This window comes from Pteropus medius, unplaced genomic scaffold, assembly GCF_902729225.1.
Source record: "Pteropus medius unplaced genomic scaffold, Ma_sr-lr_union100, whole genome shotgun sequence".
In the NCBI taxonomy this organism is placed as follows: Eukaryota; Metazoa; Chordata; class Mammalia; order Chiroptera; family Pteropodidae; genus Pteropus; species Pteropus medius.
The window spans coordinates 7,039,517-7,062,610 of NW_024342647.1; the positions used below are offsets into that span (position 1 = coordinate 7,039,517).

At 46.6% G+C, this 23,094-nt stretch overlaps 2 protein-coding genes across 6 annotated transcripts; one reads left to right on the forward strand and one right to left on the reverse strand.

Moving 5' to 3' along the window:
* The first annotated feature begins 1,319 nt into the window (after window positions 1-1,319).
* Window positions 1,320-4,027, forward strand: HDHD3 (haloacid dehalogenase like hydrolase domain containing 3). 2 transcript variants are annotated; one of them, XM_039866870.1, is made up of 2 exons: window positions 1,320-1,477; window positions 2,957-4,027. In XM_039866870.1, exon 2 carries the CDS (start codon window positions 3,111-3,113, stop codon window positions 3,864-3,866), a length of 756 nt encoding a protein of 251 aa, XP_039722804.1. In that variant the 5' UTR covers window positions 1,320-1,477; window positions 2,957-3,110; the 3' UTR covers window positions 3,867-4,027. The 2 variants fall into 2 exon arrangements, with proteins under 2 accessions (XP_039722804.1, XP_039722805.1); XM_039866871.1 differs by lacking the exon at window positions 1,320-1,477 and adding an exon at window positions 1,498-1,660.
* A 1,056-nt stretch (window positions 4,028-5,083) lies between these two features.
* Window positions 5,084-22,804, reverse strand: BSPRY (B-box and SPRY domain containing). Of its 4 annotated transcripts, none has more exons than XM_039866865.1 (6): window positions 22,465-22,769; window positions 18,995-19,093; window positions 13,926-14,156; window positions 12,735-12,757; window positions 8,299-8,423; window positions 5,086-7,032 (listed from the first exon to the last, which is right to left on the reverse strand). In XM_039866865.1, the coding sequence occupies exons 1-6, from the start codon at window positions 22,741-22,743 to the stop codon at window positions 6,506-6,508; spliced, it is 1,284 nt and encodes a 427-aa protein (XP_039722799.1). In that variant the 5' UTR covers window positions 22,744-22,769; the 3' UTR covers window positions 5,086-6,505. The 4 variants fall into 4 exon arrangements, with proteins under 4 accessions (XP_039722800.1, XP_039722799.1, XP_039722798.1 ...); XM_039866864.1 differs by having other exon boundaries at window positions 5,088-7,032; window positions 12,735-12,760; window positions 22,465-22,758; XM_039866866.1 differs by lacking the exon at window positions 18,995-19,093 and having other exon boundaries at window positions 5,084-7,032; window positions 12,735-12,760; window positions 22,465-22,804.
* Between the last annotated feature and the right edge of the window lie 290 nt (window positions 22,805-23,094).

Below are 23,094 nucleotides of genomic sequence, written 5' to 3' on the forward strand. Positions count from 1 at the left end.
CAATCACCCTTCCCACTCTCACTTCTAGAAATCATGCTTGTGACACATAACAATTTTTACGGGTAAGTCTCTGGAATCAGGCTCTCCCTTGAGGCCCAAGGTCTGTGACTCCGCACTTTGTATTCCCTCCCAGGCCTGAGTCCAGTGAAGGTGAGGCAGTTCTAAATGAAGTGAACAGACCAGCCCTGGAATAGAGGAGGAAGTTTTGTTAAAAAAAAAAAAAAAAAAAAAAAAAAGGAGGGGGATTATATGCATGTTTATGTGCTCCAGAAAAATGTCTGATCACATAATAACCCAAACTGCCACTGCAATAACCCTTGGGTTGTGAGCAGGGAGGTCCCCTTTTTCCTCCCCGCTCCCAAGGCCACTGCCCTTGCTCAGGAAGCAGGTTAGGCCCCCAGCACCTTTGCACTTGCCAGTTCCTTGTCCCTTAATCTACACCTGACTGCCATTCAGATCTTTGCTCCTCCCCTAACCACCTCATCCAAAGAGACCCGCTGCCACTGTTCATGAAACCATTATTTTATTGCCTCCATAGCACTCATCACTATCTGAAATCTTGTTAATTTCCTTGATTTGTGTCTGCTCCTCCAATGTTCCATGAAGGCAGAAACTTTTTGTTTCCTACTGTTTCCTCGATGAAGCACAGCGTCAGACACAGCAGAAGACAGATGCTCAGGGAGTACTTAATGAATAAGGTTGGGCTTTTGGTTTTTACTTTGTACTCTTTGTATTTTTAAATATTTTTGAGATGAGCATGAATATTTTTTGACTTTTATCAGAAAACAAACAAACAAACAAAAAACCCCGCTAGGTTTTACTGCAGAGCACTCTAGCCTCTCAGCAAATTGTCTTGGGTTAGACAAGTTTCCAACTGAAAGCACTTCCTTCCAGATACCGACTGAAGACTCTAACCAGAGAGGGGCACTGCCTTGCCCAAGTCCACACAGCATTCAGTAAGCCAGGCCGGGACCCAAATCCCCCTCTTCCCAAGTCAGCCTGGGCCCCTCCCAGGAGTGCCCGGACCCAAGGGAGGAGAAGGGGCTTGCAAGAGGGAAAGGGAGAGCGGAGAGAGGGCAGAAAGGGGGTTAAGGCGGGAGACGGAAAGGCTGCAAGGTGACCGTGAGAAGCGAGGTGAGGGGTGGAAGGGCGCGGGATAGGGAACCGAGAGGGTGTCTCACGAAAAGGCGGAGAGCGGGCCAAGGAGCACGGTGACAGAGGGCGCCGGAGACGGGTAGGGGCGGGGAGGAGCGAAGTCAAGGTGCGGAGGCTGCGGAAGGAGGGTGCGGAGGGCGGCAGAGAGAAGCGGCGTAGGGGGCGGAGCCGGCGGGAGGCGGGAGCCCAGGCGAGGAGGGAGCAGCGAGGGGCCTAGCGAGGGGCGGATTGTGGCTCCGTGGGACCGTGAGACATCAGCTTTCGTCTCTTGAGCTGGCGGGCGGCTGCAGATTCCTTCTTGATCGGCTTCCCTGCGAGGCAGGTGGGTCCTAGGCCCCGGGGTTGGGCGGAGCGGTCAGAGCGCGCTGGAGCTGAGAAGGGGTACCCAGGATTGCGGCCGCAGCTGCGACCAGTGTCCCTAAGACCCTCCCGCCCCAGGTCACGCTGTAGAGGTTTCGCTCTAACGGCAGACTTACCTGGACTTGGCCGCCACCAAGCCCTGGAGGTAGGGAGGAAGGGTGAGCAGTTCAGGCCGGTAGCCTAGAGTCCCCAGCTCCGGCTTCCAGAAATGGAAAATACGTTGGGTCGGGAGCCAGAGCCTTTTGTCCTAGTCTTAGCTGTGCCAGTGGCTCCCTGCGTGACTTGGGGCGAGTTCTGCGCCTCACTGGGCCTCCATCTCTCCACCTACAAAGTGAGAGGGTCTTTGGGTGGGTCCCTCTAAGTTCTAGACAGACTTAAATTCATTTTCTTGACCAGCTTCTCCTAAGACAGGTCCCCGATTCACCAGTCACTTCCCTCCCTCTGCAAGCACGCGGCTGCACTCTACTCTGGCCCCTTGGGTTTTTACTGGAAGTCTGAATCAACTCTGGGGTGAAAAGCTGCATCCAGCCTCTGGACAGCAGGCTGAGGAATTTGATTTCTGTGCATGAAGTCACTAATCCTTTCACTGGTTGTCCACCCAGGCAGATGTTATTACCTCCAGTAAAGATGAAGCTGGGGCTCAGAGAGGCTTAGGGATAGGTAGGATCAGGCTGCTCTGTCCTGCCCTTTGTCCTGTGCTGTACAGGTTTACCAAAATCAGATTTTTTAAAAAATTCAAATATGTCTAAGCAGTGGAAGGAGCGCTGGCCCGAGTTTAGAAGTTCGGGTTCTATTCCTGGCTGTGCTGCTGACCCACTGTGACCATAGGCGAGTTTCTGTCTTTGGCATCGCTAACAATAGGAATAGCAATTGTGATCGTTTCCTTACCTTGACCTACAAAGCCCTGCCCGAGCTGATCCCTGTCTACCCAAAGCCCCAGACTCCTTGCCCTGCCTCAGGGCCTTTACACTTGCTGCTTCCAATGCCAGAAACACTTAACCACCTCCTTTTCCCTTGTAGCCATTCTTCAGATCCCCACTGAAACTTCACTTGCCTAGGAAGTTCCCCAAGGAAGACTAGATCCAGTCCCTGGATTTATAACCTCATGGTTCATGCTGTCTTCATTACCCATGTTTGTGTAGTTCTTTGTCTAATATCTGTATCCCTTATTATTTAATGCCTGCAAATGCCATCAGGGCTGGAAACCTGTACCGTTCCCAGCATCTAGCACCTAATAGGTGCTCAGAAATTTGTTGTGAAATGAACAGATGATCTCATTTAGTCCAACAACCGTGTGAGATTGGGTCATTGTGCCCCTCTCATACATGAGGAGACAGGGCTTCAAAGAGTGACACTCCTAGGGTTGCCAGGGCCAGAATTTGAACCCAGTCTGTATGACTCTAAAGACTGAACTTCCACTTCACCTGCCATCTCATTCCAGGATCTTCTGCTGTGAAGACATTACCCAAGTCCCAGCAAATCTGACCCAAGGGTCCTGGAAAGAGAAGAGGGGTGGTCTTCTCCAGGTCGGTTTCCCCTTGGCCCTTGGGACCTTAGTTGGAACTGGGGTAGATTTGGCTCCCTCCTACAGACCCATGGCACACCGGCTACAGCTGCGACTGCTGACGTGGGACGTGAAGGACACGCTGCTCAGAGTCCGCCGCCCCATTGGAGAGGAATATGCCACCAAGGCCCAGGCCCATGGGCTGGAGGTGGAGGCTGCGGCCCTGGGACAAGCCTTCAGACAGGTGTACAAGGCTCAGAGCCACAGCTTCCCCAACTATGGCCTGAGCCACGGCCTCACCTCCCGCCAGTGGTGGCTGGATGTGGTCCTGCAGACTTTCCACCTGGCAGGTATCCGGGATGCCCAGGCTGTGGCCTCTATCGCTGACCAGCTGTACAAGGACTTCAGCAGCCCCTGCACCTGGCAGATGTTGGAGGGGGCTGAGGCCACCCTGAAGGGGTGCCGAAAGCGAGGGCTAAGACTGGCAGTAGTCTCCAACTTTGACCGGCGACTGGAGGACATCCTGGTGGGTTTTGGCCTACGAGAACACTTCGACTTTGTGCTGACCTCCGAGGCTACTGGCTGGCCCAAGCCGGACCCCCGCATTTTCCGTGAGGCCTTGCGGCTTGCTCACGTGGAACCGGCAGTGGCAGCCCATATTGGGGACAGTTACCACTGTGATTACAGAGGGGCACAGGCTGTAGGCATGCACAGCTTCCTGGTGATTGGCCCAGGGCCTTTGGACTCTGAAGTCAAGGATTCTGTACCCCAAGAACATATACTCCCCTCACTGCCCCATCTCCTGCCTGCCCTTGACCGCCTGGAGGGCTCACCTCCGGGGCTGTGAGTCTGGTGAGGGAAGTGGCTGGACCCAACAAACAGTAGAGACAGGGAGCCCTTTCCTTCCCAAGACCTGGCCTTTGCCCCTCTCCCTGCAGCCTTTATACAACGCATTCTGACTATAAAGCGGTGAGTGTGGGGCTTTCAGCCCTGCCCCACTGGCCAGCTGCTGGTCTCTGAGAGGATTCTTTCATCACGCCTGTGTCCCTTTTCTGTGTCCCCCCTCACCTCCAATAAGATTCACTGAGGGCCCGATTAGCTTCAAAACCAGGTACTTTCAAACTTTGTTTTAGCAGCTGGGCCCTTTTGTTATGGGAGATCTTATGTGGAACCTCAATATGCAAAACAGGGAAAAAAAGAGAAACTGGTAGGGTTGAAGCAGAGGTCCTGAAGCCTCTACAGCTAGCTATTCACCACCACCCCCTCCCCACCGCACCCTGAAAGCCTGAGGTCAGAGGTACATAGTTTTAAAATCAGGGTGATAAGCTGTACTGTAGCGATGTGTCCTCTAGGACCACATAGTCTACACAGATTTTAGACAAGGAACACCATAATTACAATCATGAGAAGAAACTATCGATTTATGCCTACCATGTGTTAGGTACTCTGCTAGTCCTTTATTTGCATATGTAACGCTCAAAGCTATCTAGTGGGTATGGGTAGTGTGACCTCCACTTTATTATGACAGGCAGATTCAGAGGGTAAGTAGCCTGCCTGAGGTCACAGCTAGTACATAAGGGAGCAGGGATTCCAACTTAGGCATGTCTGACTCCAAAGCCCATGGGCTTGACCAGTAGTTTGCAAGTAGAAAGAGATCCCTGTCACATGAGACATACTGCAGTGGAGATCCTGGGAGAAAAAGTGAGGTGTCTTAAATAAAAATTGAGATGTCAACCTTGAAGGACACCCCAGTCATAAATGAGACAGGAAAACACAGAATGGGGCCCAGAGCCCCAGGTGGCAGTATTGGGAATGTGGGGAAAAATCACTGGAGATTGAAGAAGTAGGTTGGGTTTTTTAAATTCCGTCTCTTCCTGCCTGTCCCCTTTATACACACACCTCTCTCTCTTTGGCATTTACATCTGTGCCCTACCCAGTGCCAGGCACAGGAGCTACCACAGGTGAAAAGCACACAGACAGGCACATATACAGTGTATGTTCTGATGCCAACAGCCAGAGAAGGCTCTGGAATGGACCCTGAACTGGGGCTGGTGTTCAGATGGGCAGAAGGATAAGAAGGGCCTCCTTAGCAGCAGGCCTGTGAACTGTGGACTGAGGGTTGCTGTGGGGAGTTGGGCTGGTGGCTTGGGGAGCGTGGCGTAGCAGCCTTTGGGTGCCATGTGGAAAAATTTGGCTTTGGCCCAGGTTTTTCGCCCAGGCAGAAGTGAGGAAGTTCTTCTCAGACACCTTCCAAGTGTCAGGCAGTGAGGACGGGGGCATGAACTGTGGTCTCAGAGCTGCAAGGGCCTCAGCAGTCACCGCAAACAAAAAAGTTGCCAGTAGGTTTGTGAACTGGATTTATCTTCCCACTGTTCCAAGTAAGTAACTGAGCAAACTTAAGAGTGGGGAGGGCTCTGGCCCCCATCTTTGAGCCCGAGACTGAAGTTGTAGGTAAGATTGCCTTTGAACTGTGGTCCCTGAAGAAACAAAAAATGTGAGGACCACTATTCTAATGTGCTCTCCTTGGAGAACAGGAAAACACTGGCCTGTGGCCCCAGTGGAGCAGGGCACAGAACCATCTCCAGACTCTCTGCTGTGTATTCAGGTGAGGAAGACATCGATTTCCCAGCAAATGTACCTCTAGATCTGAGCTGCCACTTGGGGGATTTGCCCAGTTACCAACAAAGAACATGGAAGAAACTTTTCAGTGTTTTAAAACCTTTAATAAGGTCCACGTTCCTTAAGGCTGGCCCTCTTTCTCCCCTAGCTCTTTCTGGCCTGAGGCCCTCAGGTCTCTACATTATGTCAGAAGGGGCCATCGGGTGGGGTACTCATCAGCTGCAGGCGGTGAGGGTCGGCGGGGGCAGGAGTTCACCCCAGTCACCATGGTGGGATCCTCTGATTTCTGAGCAGCCGGGCAGGCCTGGGGGAGGGCACAGCTCCCCAGGCCAGAGTCCTCTGACTAGGAACAGCCTGGCAGGACTTCTAAATCCCTTCCAGGTTGTCCTCGTGTGCTAGAAAAATATTTTCTCTACGTGCCATGTCATGAAAAGGACTGAGAAGCACTGAATTGAGGGGATGAAAGGGTTTCCGACACAGGCTGTTCTACCAGAGAACCACTTCTATGTGCTCAAAGCTGGGGCAGGGGCCTGAAAGACAGGCCCTCAGAAGAGTCGACCATGCACCCATCCACCCACCTACCCATCCATCCATCCACCTACCCACTCACCAAACATTTACTGCACACTCACCAGGCACCGTGCTGGATAAAGTGGTGAACAAGACCCTCTCGGTGGATTTGAGAGACTAAAGCCAGGGAGTAGCAAGCTCCCCCCAGATACCCAGCACTTAACGGTTGTACCAGATCTGAAACGGATCCCTACCCCTCCTTAAGCTGCCCAGTGGGCATAGGCAACATTTGGGAAGAGGACGCTGGGTAGAAATGTGGTCTAAAAGGGTAGTGGGGAGGCAGATCTGGGCCAAAGGTCAGTGGACGACGGAAATGGTCTGGTCAGCCACAGCGAAGACCGGGAAGAGGGGCCCAGGGAAGGACGCGCGGTGGGTGTGGAGCACCATGCCCGAGGCTGGTTCGTAGAACAGCAGCTCCTGGGCCTGCAAGTCCAGCAGCACGCCCAGCTGGGCTGGGCAACGCAGCAGCCCCAGAGGCACGTGCTGGCCGTCGTGTGAGAAACGAAACTCCTGGTCGTAGCGGGAGAAGACCCAAGAGAAGGTATTGTGGCCCAGACGAGAGTCACTGCCAGAACCCTTGCGGGGCAGCTGGCCTAAGGCCACGCCCACCTTATAGGCACAACTGTTCTGCACGTTCACCATCCAGACGTGCATCCCAGCCAGGAAGGAGGTGGTGGCCAGGGCATTGGGCCAGTGGTCAAAGCGCTCTGGGCCATCTGCACAGGACTTGGACTTCTTAGCATTGAAGGTCAGGGTCCTTCGATCATCTGACAATTGCAGGAAGGGACTGACAGTCTTCTCGTCGATACGCACATCCTCTGTGCCTGTCAGAAAGAATTCTCAGAGTTGCCCAAGGTCCACCCTCAGCCCTACATTGGTCCTGCCAGGTAGCAAAGGGCTTCTTTACCATTTACTGGCAGTGTGACCTAAGACAAGCCATTTACTCTCTCTGAGCCTCAGTTTCCTCATCTGTAAAATGGAGATCAAAGTAGGTCTTCCCACAGGGTGGACATGAGGATCAAATGAGATGATACATAGAAAGTGCATAGCAATAATATGTGCTCAATAAATTGTGGTGACAACAGTAGTTATTGTTATCTAAGACCTTCATCTGTAAACTCTGATAGAAATAAGGCCCAGAGAAGAGAAGCAAGTTGCCCCAGGTCACACAAGTTGGTGGCAAGGGCATAATTAAGACCCAGCATTTTGTTCCTACATCTAGCATCTAGCAGTAATCCTACTGCATACCAGTTGTGCAAATCTGTGGCTTCCAGATCAGACTTGTTCCAGGGACATGGTCCCTGGAAGCTAGGAAGCATCAGATATGCAGTTTCCAACAACTAAATGGAACTGCTGGTAAATCAGGCCCTGATACCAGATTCTAGAGAAGACAAGCTCTAGCTTGTACTAACATTTTAAGGATAACAGGGGCTGGGGAAAGGGAGGATTAAAATTGAGGGGAAAAAATCAATCTATTAATTAACCTAACTTTTCTGTGAATTGTGCAAATACCGCAACTGGAAGTATAGAAGCTTCCATCCAGCTCGGGCGAAGCCTGCTTTGAGAACCCCCACATTAAGTGGGAATTCATGGAGTCGGGAGACCATGTGACATTCACCTCCGTGGCCCTGGCATGCAGCACAAGGCCAGGCCCACAGGCAGCCTGAGTCACTGTTTGTTAAGGGAGGTGAATCCAGGCAGCTTAATTCTCATTCCAGATGCTCTCCTGTTGGCCATTTATTTTATCTTCTTAAACAGAAACTAGTTGTCCAAGAAATAATACTGAACTGTCCCAGCAGGGCAGGACATGAGGAAGTCATGATTTATAGGAACAAGATTTATCTTAGACCCAACCACAGAGTGGATTGGTCTGGAAACAAGAAGGACCTGGCCCAGGTGCTCCAGGCCTGTTCAGAACCTTGGCTCCACTAACAAGCCTGCATCCAGCATCACTGGTTGTTTAAGCTACCATCCCACATGCACTGATCCCCAGTGTTGACCCCATTGCAAATCATAGACAGACAGACAGACAGACAGACAGACAGAAGCCCAGCTGCTTCAACTGGTGCTGGGCTCTAGCAGCTGCTAACCTGAGAGGGACCCGAAAACTGCTGTCGCCCAGAGTTGGGTCAGTAGTGGGCTCCGGGCACACTTCTCATTAAAATTTAACTTTTTTGACTCTTGTGGATCCAAAATGCCCTCTGCTTCCTCGGTCCTTATACAGAAAAAAAAAAAAGACAGATTGAATAAGGTTCTGGAAGTGTATCTGGGTTAATACAGGGTGATGGGAGAAAGACAGGAGGAAAATCCCTTTCCCAAAATTGCTCCCAGGCCCCACACAGGAGCACCTAAAGGGGTCTGGAGCCAAAAGGGAAGGTGGACATTCCTCCCACCTTCTCCCACCCCAAGGAGCCTCAATTCCAATAAGGCAGACAATTTACATGCAGGTAAATGTCCGGTGCATTAGGACATGGAGTTGGTGTGCTCTGTGGGGGAAACAACCCGTCAGTGTCTCTTAGCAAGTGAGCAGCAGAGCTGGGACTAGGACCTGGGCGACTTGGACCTCTGCGGCAGTCTTTCTACTTCACTATGCTGCCCAGAGAAAATCTCGCCTCCCCCCAAAACCTACTGCAGCAGTGATGTTACGCTTGATTTAATCAGAAGGTACAGCCAGTTTCTCTGATCTTAAAATACAAACGCCCCTGCGAGATCACATTGGAAGGGACTATCAGTTATTTCCCCAACCATAAATTATTCATAGCACTTTGCTCCCAATAACCACCTCTCCTCAGTTCACAGTGGACCCTGGATTTGGCTGGAGAGAAAATCTGGGAACAAGAAGAATTGCCATTTATTAAGCAGCCAGGCTCTGGGCTTGCTGTTTTCTGTGCAGAATCTCACAGCATCTTTGCTATAACCTGGGAGACAGTTGTTACCCATTTGACAGGAGATAACAGAGATTTCTAGAAGGCACTCAGCTAAAAAGGGGAGCTGGATTCAAGTTCTGCCTCCATGCAAAAAGAGAACAAAGCCAGGCTAGAATACAGACTATGTTCAACATAATTCTTCCCTTGACCTGAAGTGAAATCTCAAAGGGATGTAGAGCAAAGTGAGGTTTCAACACAGAGCTTTGCAGACCTTGAGATCAGGCAGCAGTTCTGAGAACACACACTCTCTTCCCCAAATCTCATGGCTCTGCCCATTAATAAAGGAACAGGGAGAAAGGTAGGGCACGTTTCCTCATGGGTGCCAGCTCTTTGCAGGACTATCTCTTACTCTACTGGCTTGGGAGGAACAAGGTGAGCAGAGCCCTAGAAAAGCCAAGAGTGGGCTCTAGTAACAAAGGCTCTTTGTGGACAACAGCGGGTCTGTTGCCAGCTTCTCAAAGCACTGAGGCTGGGTTTGGAGGAGCCCCAGCTCTTAGCTGAGGAGGAAAGAGGAGCCAATGTCAGCAGGGCTAAGCTGTCATCCCAGGGCAAATATGAGGCTGATTGTAGACACTTGAATCTAGAGAACCAGCTGATCCAGGTACTTCATGGTACAGAAGAGAAAACTCATGACTCCAAAGGAGTGGGAGTGAATTGGGGTTCAAACACAGCAGGGTGCTGGCTGGAAACAGAATGCCTGGTCTGTCCAGCAGGTCCTCTTGCCATAACAGGCCAGAGCTGAGCCCAGACGGGGACATGGCAACAAAATCGGAGCCAACAAAGACATTTCTCAGGCAAGTGAGTTCCCAGCTAGAAGGGGCTTGACAACGCTTTTGAACACGGTACTTTGAGAGCACATACCCTCAACCTAAAGGCACAAAGAACTACAAACAAATCTTGACCTCTACTAATAGGTTTGTTAATAGTAGTATGAGTTTAGCAATTCTCAAACAACTTTGTGTGTATTGTAAGACTAAACAAATGAATAACTATATCGCTGTTGTTGGGAGCTGGGTTTTCACTGTGAAAGAATAAAGGTATAAACAGAGAAAGAGAGAAGGGAAAGGAAAAATGCTGTGGTGTTCCACCAAAATTAGAAGTTGTGATACAAACTCATGAATAAATGGATCACACACAAATTTCCCAGCTGTGTCTGCTGTCCACTGAAAAGGTATGGAAGCAATGACACATCAGTAGCAATGCACAGCTAATGTCCGGATTTTGGTTTCTATATATTATTCCCCACTAAAAAGAACCAAGATCCTCTGGAGAAATAGCTGAATCCAGGTCTGAGGCAGGAAAAGAACAAATTGAGCCTGGGACATCTTGTTGTTCCAGAATGCAAGAAAATGCTCAAAGAATGATGAGGACTTGTCAAAGGATACCAGATACAGCTTGAAGGGACCCCTACTGGCCAAATCTAGGACAGTTTGAAGATCAAAATTAATAGTATAATAGATTATAATGCACTGAGTAAAACTAAGAACCCATGAGTTTACGTGGATCCTAAAAAAGTGAATGAACAAACAAGCAAATAAATAAATGAATAATTCAGGAAGGAATTTAGCATCAATCGATGCTAAAACTATTAGATGAAAGTTTGAAGGTAAAGAGGCTATTTACACACATACACAAAAATCTCCTCAAATTGCTTAGTAATTACAAAAGGGAAGATATAATTGTATAACGAAGAAGAAATCTGGTAGGCACCACTTTATCTTAGTGATCAAAATTAGTATCCCTGATAATGAGACAAAGTGACATCATGTGCCCCCTGATTTAATAGACTGAGGATACATCACTTATGATATATTCTTGCCAAGAATGTATACCATGAACCTAATCAGATGAACTCAAATTGAGGAATATTCGATAAAACGACAGTCCTAGACTCATTAGAAATATAAAAAAAAGAAAGAAAGAAAGAAAAAAAACAAGAGAAAGGCTAAGGAACAATTCCACTGGAATAAAAGACTAAATGTATCAGTAAAAAACAAAACAAAACAAAACACCAAACACTGTTAAGAACTTTTTGGACATAATTGGCGACACTTGAATATGGGCTGTATATTAGATAATGGTATTATCTCAACATTAAACTTCTGGACTTGGTAATTATACTGTGGTTATGTAGGAGAATGTCTTTGTTCTTAGGACAGAAATGCTGAAGTATTTCGGGATAAAAGGAGATGCTTTGTGCAACTTACTCTCAAATAGGTCAAAAAAAATAAGTTTTTAATATACACACTTGATAAATAGATAATAAAAAAAAGGAGTGGGAAAGAACAAATCTGGTAAAATGTTAACAATTAGTTTTTCTAGGTGAAGCTCATTATACTATTTTTTCAACTTTCCCATAAGTGTGAAATATTTCAAAACAAAAAAAAATTGAAGATCAAAATTGTTTTCAAAAGTCACATCAGCCTGATATTGAAGACAGTGTTGGAGGAAGATGGTGAAGGAAGATAAAGGAGAAAGAGAAGACTAATGGAAGTGTGGAAAGGTTATAGGATGCAAAAAGTAGGAACAAGCCAAACACACATTAAAAGAAGACAGTAAAATGAATGTGGGTGCATCTACACCATGGAATACTTCTCAGACTTTCCAAGAAGTGAGGTAAGTCTACATGTACTGACATGGAAAGATTTCAAGAAAGCCTGATAAGGTAAAGTAACGAACAGAAAGTATAAAATGATCCCATCAGTGTTTAAAAACCATTTTTTTTTAAATTTTAAAGTGGGGGGAACCCAACCTGCATATTCAACTCTGACTATATATAGGAAAGTCCAAAATACACCTATCTGTTAAAATTGATCGCCTCTAGGGAATGGGATTGGAAAGGGGTGACTCATTTTAAATTTTAATAGTTCTACATTGGTGGAATATTTTTTACTTCTCTCATACACATGTATTGCTATTGAGACTTAAATACAAAAATAGATAAGAAGAATGGGCTGTGCTTTCTAAATACAGATCTGAAATCTTGCATGGAAGATTACAAATTTAATTCTTTGCCTGGCAAATTACATCTTCATGGCTACTTTCTCAGGCTCTTGGCTCTCAGCCTTTGGGGACCCAGGTAGGACCTGGTGAAATTCTTTTATTGTTGAATAATTAAAAATGCAAATTTTGAATGGTAATGAAGATTTGTTTCAAAGATTCTTTCATCAGAGAAAGGAGAGTGAGGTAGAGAAGACAGTATTGAGACAGGTGTCAGGTGTGGGTCCCAGTCCTAGCTTTGAAGCCTAGGCAAGTCCCTTCCCCTCTTTAAGCCTCAGCATTCTCGTCTCTAGATGGGGGTGTAAAACCTTCCAACAGGGTGACTGTACAGTTTTTAATAACATAATGTTAGAAAGCCCCTGGCAGGCCCCTGAATAATAAGTGTTTATTTCACTGCCTTTCTACACGGGTCTAAAGCAGTTCTCCAAGCAAGGGGCAGGAAGACCCCTGTCCATCGAGCCCGGCTCCAGAGAAGCCACCCAGCCGCATGCCCTTGGCTTTCTCCCAGGAGCAGCGGGGCCTGAATGCAATGAACTAGGTAGAGGCCTAAGGGCCATGGTTTCTGTGACTGCCCAAGCAAATTACTGAGCCATACTCACCTCTCAAAAATCTCTTGCTCCTTCTGCTGTGAGAAAAGAAAATAGAGTTAGGCTTAGCACCAGAATCCTAGCAGGCAGTCAAGACACAAATATATGCAACTGGCGTGGAGGGCTCCGTGTGAACAGAGGCCCCAGAATAAAAAAATTTACTCCTTCTTTAAGACATAGCACAAAGCTTGTCCGGTTCTTCACATACTTCCCCCATTCTGCACACTCATAATGAATCACTGTCCCTTTTCCCCATGGTGTCCTGAGTTTCCCTCAACTACACTTCAGAACAATCACATATTTACCCAACATTTCATCCCCCATCAAGATTGTCAGCAACTAGATGGCTGGGACTCTTTTTGAATCTTCTATTGTGACTGTCCCAGTGTTTGGGACAGAATGTGCTCTGTACGTGGAAGCTGTGTGACTGAATGAATGCACAATCTAGGACAGTCATGGAAACTGTCCTACTTGAATTGCAGTGGGACAGTTCAGTTGTTCTACATTCTCACTTCTCTGCTTGGCATATTTATTCAGATGTCATGCTGTCCCTTAAAATTGCAGGTATCTGCAAATCTACATAAAATACTTTGAAAGGATGTGCACCAAAATATTAATCACGGTAATTTCCAGGTGGTAGGATTAAAGATGAGCTCTATATCTTCATATGGGACCCTTGTCAGCTCTCCCAAGTGCAGAGTTCTCTCTGTGTGCTTCAAAACTCTCACCACCTCCCCACTTCCTTTAACATAGCTGCAACTCTTATCTTTCAGGCATCGGCTTCTAAGTCACTTCAACTAGGAAGCCTTCCCTGACCACCACCCACTCCCCCAAGTTTGGCTTGTGGGGTCCCCAGCTCCCAGGAATGTTATATACCACAGCACATATCCCTCCATACGCTAATTATCAGTTTATGTATTTGTCTCCTCCATAAAGCTGTGAGTCACTGACAGCTGTATCTTGTAACTCCATCCCACAGCACAATGCTTAGCACATAGTAAGTGCTCAGTAAATATTTGCTCACTATTAAAAGAATACTTATTGGGTGCAGAAAAAAAATCTGCATAATTTTATTCCCCTGCCTCATCCCCTGCTCCAAATTATTATTATCTATCCACCTCCTATCAATAAGCATTCTCGATGTTTTCAGATTTTTTGGAGAGACCGGCCAACCGGTCATGCCCTCGCCCATGCCTGACTTACAATCAGCTGGAGGTCATCCACGTGGGTGAGCATGTCCACCAGGCTGGTGCGGATGGCGTCGAGCTTCTGGAGTGCCTCAGCCCAGTGCACTCGCTGTGTCAGGATACTCTGGTGGGCCCGCTCCTCTTCGCCATGCACGCGCTCCAGCAACCGCTGCTCCTCGGTCTCACACAGACTCCTCACCAGACCCAGCCGCTGGATGACCAGTTCCCGCACGGCGCTGGCGGTGCTCTAACAAGGGATCAGACAAGGAGTCGGGTCCTGGCAAAGCCCCACTCAAGGTTAGGAGGCTTTGGACTCAGCCAGAAGGAGTGCTGAGGTCTGCCATGGGTCCTGTAACAGGAGTAACGGTGTCTAAGACATCCCAGCCCTAAGAGTTCATGAATATGGTTAAGGGTAAAGAAATGGGAGATCCAGACATCCAGGCCATATCTCATGGAAGCAGGATCACAGAATGGAAGAGCTGAGCAGGGCCTAAAGATCCACTGGAATCACCAGCTTATTTCGCAGATGTGAATACCAAGGCCAAGGGACCAAAGTCAGGGATTACAGAATTGCAGAGCAGGAAGACCTACAAAGTCATCTCCATCAAGAGGATCTGTACTAACAGTGGTCCAGTTGATATTTTTGACTAAGTCTGAGGGAAAAAAACCTCATTATTTCCTAATCTGTCCAACCGAACTGCTTCCATGGTAGAATTCTTTTCTGCCACACAGGAGGCCTGAAATCAGTTCTCAACCAGTGAAGTTAATGTGTGTCCCCTAGCAACTAGCACAGTGTCTGGCACACAGCAGGCACTCAAATATTTACTGAATAACTGTTGGGAAGCTTTTTTCTGACTTAGTCAAAAATCTCTTGGTAGCACTCACAAGCCAAGTTAGTGACAGAGCTGGGACTAGAACTCAGTTCCCTTGATGCTCAGTCCAACACTATTTCCTCACACCAATGCCATCAGGTAACTAATCCTCCCCGAAGGCATCTGTTGTATGAAGCACCTACACTCTTGCCAGACAAGTGAGAACAGTCTCCTTCACCCAGAAAATCAGAGATGGCCAGTAGCTTCCCTGTGCCTTGCCCTTGAAGACCCGCTTTGCATGGTGCGGGGGAAATTATCCCTGTTGAACAGGAGAAACTGTGACCCACAATTTCTCCAATGGGGAAGAGAGAGTGCTAAGTAGATGGCCAAGTGAACCCAGGAGTTCAGACCCCAACTTCAGTGTTCTCTTGAGGCAACATGACATAGCGGTTAGAAAGTTAGGCTTTAGAGACAATGTCAAGGTTTGCTCTTGCTGCTTCATTTACTGCGGAACTTTAAGCATGTTACTTATCTTCCCTATGCCTCAGTTTTCTAATCTGTCAACTGAGGACAATAATAGTAGGTACTATTATTGTCATAAGGCTACTATGAGGATTAAATGAGTTAATATGTACATAGTAAATAGAACAGAGCTGGCACATGAGTGTGCAATAACATCAGCTATGGCTCTTCTCTCTGTACTTCCTTAATGCCTTATCCACGGTGGTGGGTCTCTGCAGCCGTGTTTGTACTGTGTGATCAGGATCAAGAACTGACCTTGATCCAAGAGGCATCAGATACTCCCTGACTAGAAGATGACAGTTTCAACACACTTCTTGATTCATTCTCAGAAATAAATAGCAAAGAAAAAAAATTTCCCTTTCCAAAGATATGACAGAATAAACTGAAAATCCTCCTAGAACAAAAGGAAATCCCCTGGGGTTCAAAAGTAGAAAGGAAACTGAAAACCACTATAATCAAGAACTGAGTTCATTAGCTATTAGAGAAATGCAAATCAAAACCACGATGAGATACTATCTCACCCTGTTAGAATGGCTATTATCAACAATACAAGTAATAACAAGTGGTGGAGAGGTTGTGGGGGAAAAAAGGAACCCGCACACACTGCTGGTGGGAATGCAAATAGGTACAGCCACTATGTAAAACAGTATGGAGCTTCCTCAAAAAAATTAAGAATAGAATTCTCATTTGACCCAGCAATCCCTCTTCTGGGTACTTACCTGAAAAACTTGAAAACATTTATTTGTAAAGATTTTTGTACCCCTATGTTCACAGTGGCCAAGACATGGAAACAACCAAAGTATCCTTCAATAGATGATTGGATAAAGATGTGAGATATATACATATATATAATGGAATATTACTTGGCCATAGGAAAAGATGAACTATTACCATTTGCAACAACATGGATGGATCTTGAGAATATCAAACTAAGTGAAATAAGTCAGAAAGAAAAATCAAGAACCATATGATTTCACTCAAATGTGAGATATAAAACTGAATGCAACAAACAAACAAGACAAATAAAAACTCATAGACATAGACAACAGTTTTGTGGTTACCAGAGGGAAAGGGGGGAGTGAGTGAGGTAGATACGAGTAAAGGGGATCAAATAATATGTTGACAGAAGGAGATTTGACTTTGAGTGGTAAACATACAATGCAATATACGGATGACGTATTATTGAATTATACACTTGAAACCTATATAATTTTATTAACCAATGGCACCCCAACAAATTTAATTAAAAATAAAAAATTGCTGAGGATTCAATTGTCCAGGGTGGAACCTACAATTTACTTTAAAATTGTATACTCATCTAAACCATCATACAGAAAAGAGCACAATAAAGACATCTCTAATCAAAAATGGAATATTTCCTATATATAGAAAGGATTTATTAAAAGATGTACTTTAAGCAAAATATTGGACAATATGTAAGACCAGAAGGGCTGCTGGATTAAACATTCTTATGGTACTTGTATTATTCTAGTTGATTCATTTTAGACATTGTTAAGTATTTGTGTTAAAATTTTTAAGGATACCAAAAATAGGCCTTAAATAGAATGCATATCTTTCAGACCAGGAAAGAAGAGGGAGGTGGGGTTGATTAACCCCAAAGAAGGCAGGAAATAAAGAAAAAAAGCATAGAAAAAGCAAACTATATAGAAAACATAAAGTTGAATGACAGTTAAAAATCCAAGTATATCAGCAATCACAATAGTGATAAATTTATTTAACACCCTAGTTAAAAAAAAACAGCAATTATCAGATTGAATTTTTTAAAAAGAAAGCAAAATCCAGTTAGAAGACACATCCAAAACATAAGAACATATAGAAGTTGAAAGTAAAAGGAAAGAAAATGATATACCAGGAAAATATTGTTGATATAGTAATAAATAAAGGACAAAATAGACTTTAAGGCAAAAAGAATTTCTGGGCATAAAAGGCCACTATAAAGTGATAAACAAAATGGTTTGCCGAGAATAGGTAACAAACCTAAATTACACAAATAGCATAAAAATATAAAAAGAATAATTGATAGAATTATTCTTTAAGGAAAGAATTATTAAGGAAAAACAGACAGGTCCACAGCATGATATGAAAATATAAGTGCCCTTTGCCGGTAATCAATAAATCTGACAAATAAAAAATTAGTAAGTATAGAGAAGATTTGAGCCAATTAATAAGCTTAATTAAACTTATTAATTAATGATGAAACTGTTCTGTATATTGATTGTGGTAGAAGTCACATGAATCTATACATATGATAAAACTGCATAGAAACACACACACACACACACACACACACACACACAAATGAATGCATGTAAAACTGGTGAAATCTGAATAATGTGTCCTATCAATGTCAGTTTCCTGGTTATGAAATTGTACCATAGTCAGGCAAGATGTTACCATTATACATGAATCTGCAATTCACTGTATGTGAATCTACATTTATCTCAAAATTAAAAGTTAAAAAAATACATTTTGATCAAGTCGGGTCAGTTTCCCCCAGAAATTCAAGGATGGCTTAGCATTAAAAACTAATATATTATTACCATATTCGCAGATTGATAGAGAACAAAATACATCTATAAACTGACAAATGGCATCATTAAGAAACTATAGAAAAGGTAATAAATAATGGAAAATAGGAGCAATTGGAAAAGAACCTCCACGAGCTCTGCCCATCACCTACCTATCTACCTGCACCTGTGCTCTGACTCTGTGGATAAACTGTCCATGCTTTTCCACTTGTTTGCTAGATCCTACCCTCTTTGCTGTACCAAATTTCCCCTTTTCTCTTGCATCGTTAATTTTCTCCTTTCTACTGGACAATTCCCATCAGGATACACACATAGAGTAATTTCTCCTATCTAATAAAACAAAACAAAACAAAACAAAACAAAACAAACAAAGCTCCCCTCAATCCCACAGCCCCTCTACTACTATCCCATTTCTCAGCTCCGTTCTACAGCAAAGCTCCTCAGGAGTTGTCTGTGTCCACTACCCCAAATTGCTCTTCTATTTTCTCTGAAACCCACTCCAATCCACCACTCTACAAGACTCCTCTTGTCAGCATCTCCAATGCTGTGTATGTTACTAAATCCAATGGTCCATTCTCATGTACTATGGGAGAAGAAAGGAGGGAATGTGCAGAAGGAAATTCAAAGCTCCTGCCCCTGAAAGGCATACTTGAGAGATGTAGCCATGGCAATGAGTCAACTGAATAAAGGATCAGCAGTGGAGTGTAGCAGAAGGAGCACTGGCCTTGGAGTCACAAGATCCAGGTCATAGAACTGACTCTGGCAGGAAACTGTGGGACCTTGTGCAAGTCAATTAACCTTTATGGGTTTCCACATCTGTAAACAGGGATGTTACTGCCACCTACTGCATAACACTGTAATAAAGAATACTCAATGTACAAGTCCCTAGGTTATTTTATAATCCTGGGGCTGAGAACAAAATAATTAGATAATAGAAGAATGCTACCCTTCTTGATCCCTTACTCTCCACCTCACAAAGTCATTTTCTAGCAGAGTCTTTGTACCCAGTGTTCTACTCTGCCCAGAGTAAAACCAAAGCTCAGACATATAGGAAATCATCCCTCCTGGGTATCCAGCTTTGCTAGCAGCACAATGAGTCTGTGAGGTTGGGAAGAAACCCTAGACTGGTTCAAGCCCCTAAGGCTGGGGTCTTATCCTAGGAGGGGGTCCAGAGTAGAGAAGAAAGGGAAAGAATTACATACCACTACTCCCTGGTTCTTCCCTGGCAGGACCTCGGTCACGTACTTGGTGATGCTGGCACTCTGTAACTGCAGCCTCTCACACTGGTCCACAATCTTGTTCTGCAACACAAATGACACCCATGGTGTCTTGATCCATTCACTCTATTCCATTGAGTTTTTCCTTTTACCGCACCTCAGCCATCTACTCCGATTGTCATGTATGCCAGACCTCATCATTACTGAAAACTATACCACCTCCAAAATCTTCATTTCAATGATCTCACACCCTGTCTACCACTTCCCATCTTTCTGGACCACTAACTCTAGAATTTCCATTCCAACAATTCTTCAGTACAGTTGGAGCTACCAATACATTAGTCTTAACCACTTTTCGCCACCCATCATCCTCTTTTGTGGCCTTGTTTACATCTTTATCCTGAAATCCAGTGGCTTATCATTATAATCACTTTCCTGCAAGTACTCTCAATCCTTCTTCATACCCATTTCTCTGACCCACCACACCTGCACCTGAGCAGACCAACATGGCTTCTCAAGCTTCTCTTCCTCACGTATTCCCATTAAATGACACCATCGATCATTAATCTCATTACTCAGAAAAGAAAAAAAAAACCAGCAGTTACCCTCCAACCCCATATCTGATGCATCAGTGAGTCTCATCTCCAAAATCTCTTCCTCTCCTCTGGGCACTTCTGCTCACCTCCACTCCTGCTATTCTACCCAGATCACCATTATCTCTCACAATGACCACTGTCAGAGTCTCCTAACTGGGCTTCCGTTCTTCAACACCACAGTTAGACACTGTCACCTTTGTAAGAAAATCAGATCAGGTCACTCACTGTCCCTGCTCCAAACTTTCCAATGACTTTCCAAAACACCCACAGCGAGACGAGATCAAGCTTTTTACCTTAGCCAACAAGGCCCTACCTGATGCGACTCTGTACCTCCGCTTTTACCACTCTCCACACTGGCCTTCTTTCCGTCCCATGAACACACCAAATTTGTCTGACCTCAGTGCCTTTGCACCTGTCGTTTCTTCCATCTCCCAGCAGTCTTCTCCCATATACCTCTGTCTCGCTCCTCCAGTCCCTTCACGTCACTTCTTCAGAAACGTTCCTTGACCACCTCATATCCCGTCCCCTTAACTTTGCCTATTTTTCTACCTTGTGTCATCACTCTCTGACTGTGTATTATGTGTTTGTTTATCCTTTCTTGGTATCCTTCCCTCCACCACTGGAACAGAGGCACCATGACTTTGACTTATCCCCTTGTTCCACTACCTAGAAGAGAGTTCCTACACATAGAAGGCCCTGAATAAATATTTATTGAATAAATGAAACCCACTTCCTTGACACAAGAAGTTCAGCAGTTTACAGCTGCCAAAGCTGTAAGTATCGCCCATGAGAGCAGGGGAGAGTTTTAGAAATGAAGAAGCTGAGGCCCACAGAGAAGTGACTTGCCCGAGGAGATATGGCCAGGCCTCTGCTTTTCCACTCCATTTCTCCATCTAACAACCAGAGCCCTTCCAAGCAGCAGCCCCTCCACTATCTCTCCTAAGAGCACTCCCCTAGTTCCATCTGCCAGAAAACAACTCAGCTACCTCTTCCAGGAAGCCCTTGTAAATCCTTACCTCCCATCCCGCCCCAATCAGGAATTAGACTGACACTTCACCAGTCCAAAATATAAAGTTATAGAATTGAGCCGATTGGGAAGAAGCTGAGTTCCTTCAACACAGGACTGAAGGAACCGAGACTAGCTTCTGAAAAGCTACAGGGGCAGAAATCCAGAAGGTAAGTGAGAAGTTGTTTAAATGGCTGCTGTTTTTGCCCAGTTCAGAAACAATCTTGCCCTGGGGTGAAATTTCTTTGCTGGCTGGAGGGATAGGGAAAGGAGCACACAAAAGCCACGATCTAATCAAAATTGGAGGGAGAAAGGGCAAGACGCACCTCCCTCCAGGCAAAGCAGTGAATATGCCTAGGACCTCAGAAGGGTCCAGGGAAGGCTCCCCAGGCAGAGTGCATTCCAAAACAAGCACGAGGCCTGCCATCCTGCCCCAGGCTTCACCCCTTCTGCCACTCAAATTCAGCCCTGATGGGCAACATTTTTTTTTAAAGGTTTTCATTAAATTCTCACTCCCATTAGCATCGCTTCCTCCCTCCAACCACTGAAGCAAAGTGGTGGTGGTTTCCTCTGGCCTAGTCAATGACTGCCCTGGTCCAGCCTTTGAACAGGGGGAACTTTGAAGGAGTTACTGCCCTGTTCTAGGCCTCCATTTCCTCATCTATAAAATGTGGGTAGGACTACCACTTTAAAGGCTTGGTCTGGATGAAATGAGATAATGGATATTTAAATGCTTTGGAACTTGCAGTTTCTATGCATTATGCAAGTTTATTAAACCACATTATCCAAGTTTCTTTTCATTCACTACTGTGGATAGTGGTGACAGGTAAGACCAACCAGGAGCTTACAGGTGTCACTAAATACCTGAATCCCTCCTGGTCCCAGCACTCTGTCAGATGTGTTTGTTACAGTCCAGACTAAGTAGGCAAGTCCCCAGCTAGAGCCCTCAGCCTCACAGCTAGGCAGAACTCCAGGGAGAAGTTTGGAAAATCATCTTTTAATCAAATTGCAAAGAAATCCCCAGGGGCCACAGGTAGGGTGGGAGGAAGTAGGAAGCCTCAAGGTGACTTCGACTCTCCAATATCGGCAGCTCAGGGCAGCGGTGTTGACAGAAAGGTGACCAGCCTGGAGCCAAGTGGAGGGTGGAGACGGGAAGAAACCCTAGGTGAAGGGTTCCAGGAGGAACCTCCTGATATTCTCCTCCGCTCCCCCATTTACTCGGGTGACACCAGCTTGAAAGTACATACAGTCAAGGCCAATCCTGAAAAGGAAAAGAAATCACCTCACCAGGAAACCTGAAGGGTGGGTGAGGAGAGGGTTTTTGAACAGATGGGCGGAGGAGTGAGAAGGGGCTGGATTTTTAACCAGAGGTCAGCTTCCCACCCAGCCTCCCCGCCCCTGGGTGGAAGCTGGGGCAACTGGAACAGCAGAGCCCTTTACTGCTCAAGGCCAGGCCCAGCTCCCGACCGATTCAACAGAGCAACGGAGAAACGGCACTGGATCCACCACTATGTGATCTCACAATCTTATTTATATCGCATAACTCTATTAAATGCGTGCGATTTGTTGCCAGCAAACTACAGATGAGGACACTGAGATTCAGGGAGTTGTGAGACTCACGAGAAGGACGGACAGAGGCGGGATCCAAATTCAGGTCTGCCTGACCCCGGCCGCCACACCCTTAACCGCCTCGTTCTACTGTCAGTACCACGGCGAAGCCAGGGCTCCCGGCCCTGCCGCCGGGTCAGGCTGGCCCCAGGCTCCCGGGTCCCCGCCGGCTCTCGCCCAGCACGCCTGCCTCCGGCGCGCCCTCCCTCCGGAACCCCCGCCTTCTGGCGCCCACGCCCGCTCACCCGCAGCTCTTCTGCGCGCTCCTGCGCCGGGCGGATGCGGTGTCCCTGGCAGCGGCCGCCCAGCTCCGCGCAGGCGGCGCACACGGGCCGTCGCTCGGAGCAGCAGAACCACCTCAGAGCCTGGCCGTGTTCGGGACAAAGCGGCTCCGACTCGGACCCCGACCCAGGTCCCGGTCTCGGACCCAGACCTTGCCCCACGCTCTCCGCTGACATGGCCGAGCGCCCGCCCGGTGCCGCGCGCTCCACCTGTCGCAGGTGGCTTCTGGGCGGGGCCTCCATGACCCCGCCCCCGGGCCCAGACGGGCGTCCCCGCGCGCGGTCACCAAGCTTCCTCCCCACGGCTCACCGCCCTGTGGGTGGGCGCCGCAAATCCACGTCCGGACCCTGGCCCAGATCCCGCCCGCTTCAGCAGTTATTTTTATTTTTTTAGTTTTTGTTTCTTGCTGAAATAAAGAGCGTTATACAAACATAAAACACCGAATGTTAATGTGACGTAGAAAACTTAGTTGAGCACTTGTAAGTACCAGACTTTTGCTAAGCGCTTTGTAAGAGTTCTATCAGGTAATACAACAGCTTTCTTTGAGAGGCAGCTTTAGACAAGTGCTAGCTTAAAGGTAGGTTCTGTTACCA

What these genes read in the sequence shown, in the direction of transcription:
- HDHD3 (XM_039866870.1), top strand. Translation starts at nt 3,111, where the DNA reads ATGGCACACCGGCTACAGCTGCGACTGCTGACGTGGGACGTGAAGGAC.
- BSPRY (XM_039866864.1), bottom strand. Translation starts at nt 22,743, where the DNA reads ATGGAGGCCCCGCCCAGAAGCCACCTGCGACAGGTGGAGCGCGCGGCA. An exon ending in TGGATGACCTCCAGCTGATT is followed by an intron (nt 12,761 to 13,925) that starts GTAAGTCAGGCA and finishes CTTTTCTCACAG; the next exon opens with CAGAAGGAGCAAGAGATTTT. An exon ending in AGTTTTCGGGTCCCTCTCAG is followed by an intron (nt 7,033 to 8,298) that starts GTTAGCAGCTGC and finishes TCTTTCTGACAG; the next exon opens with GCACAGAGGATGTGCGTATC.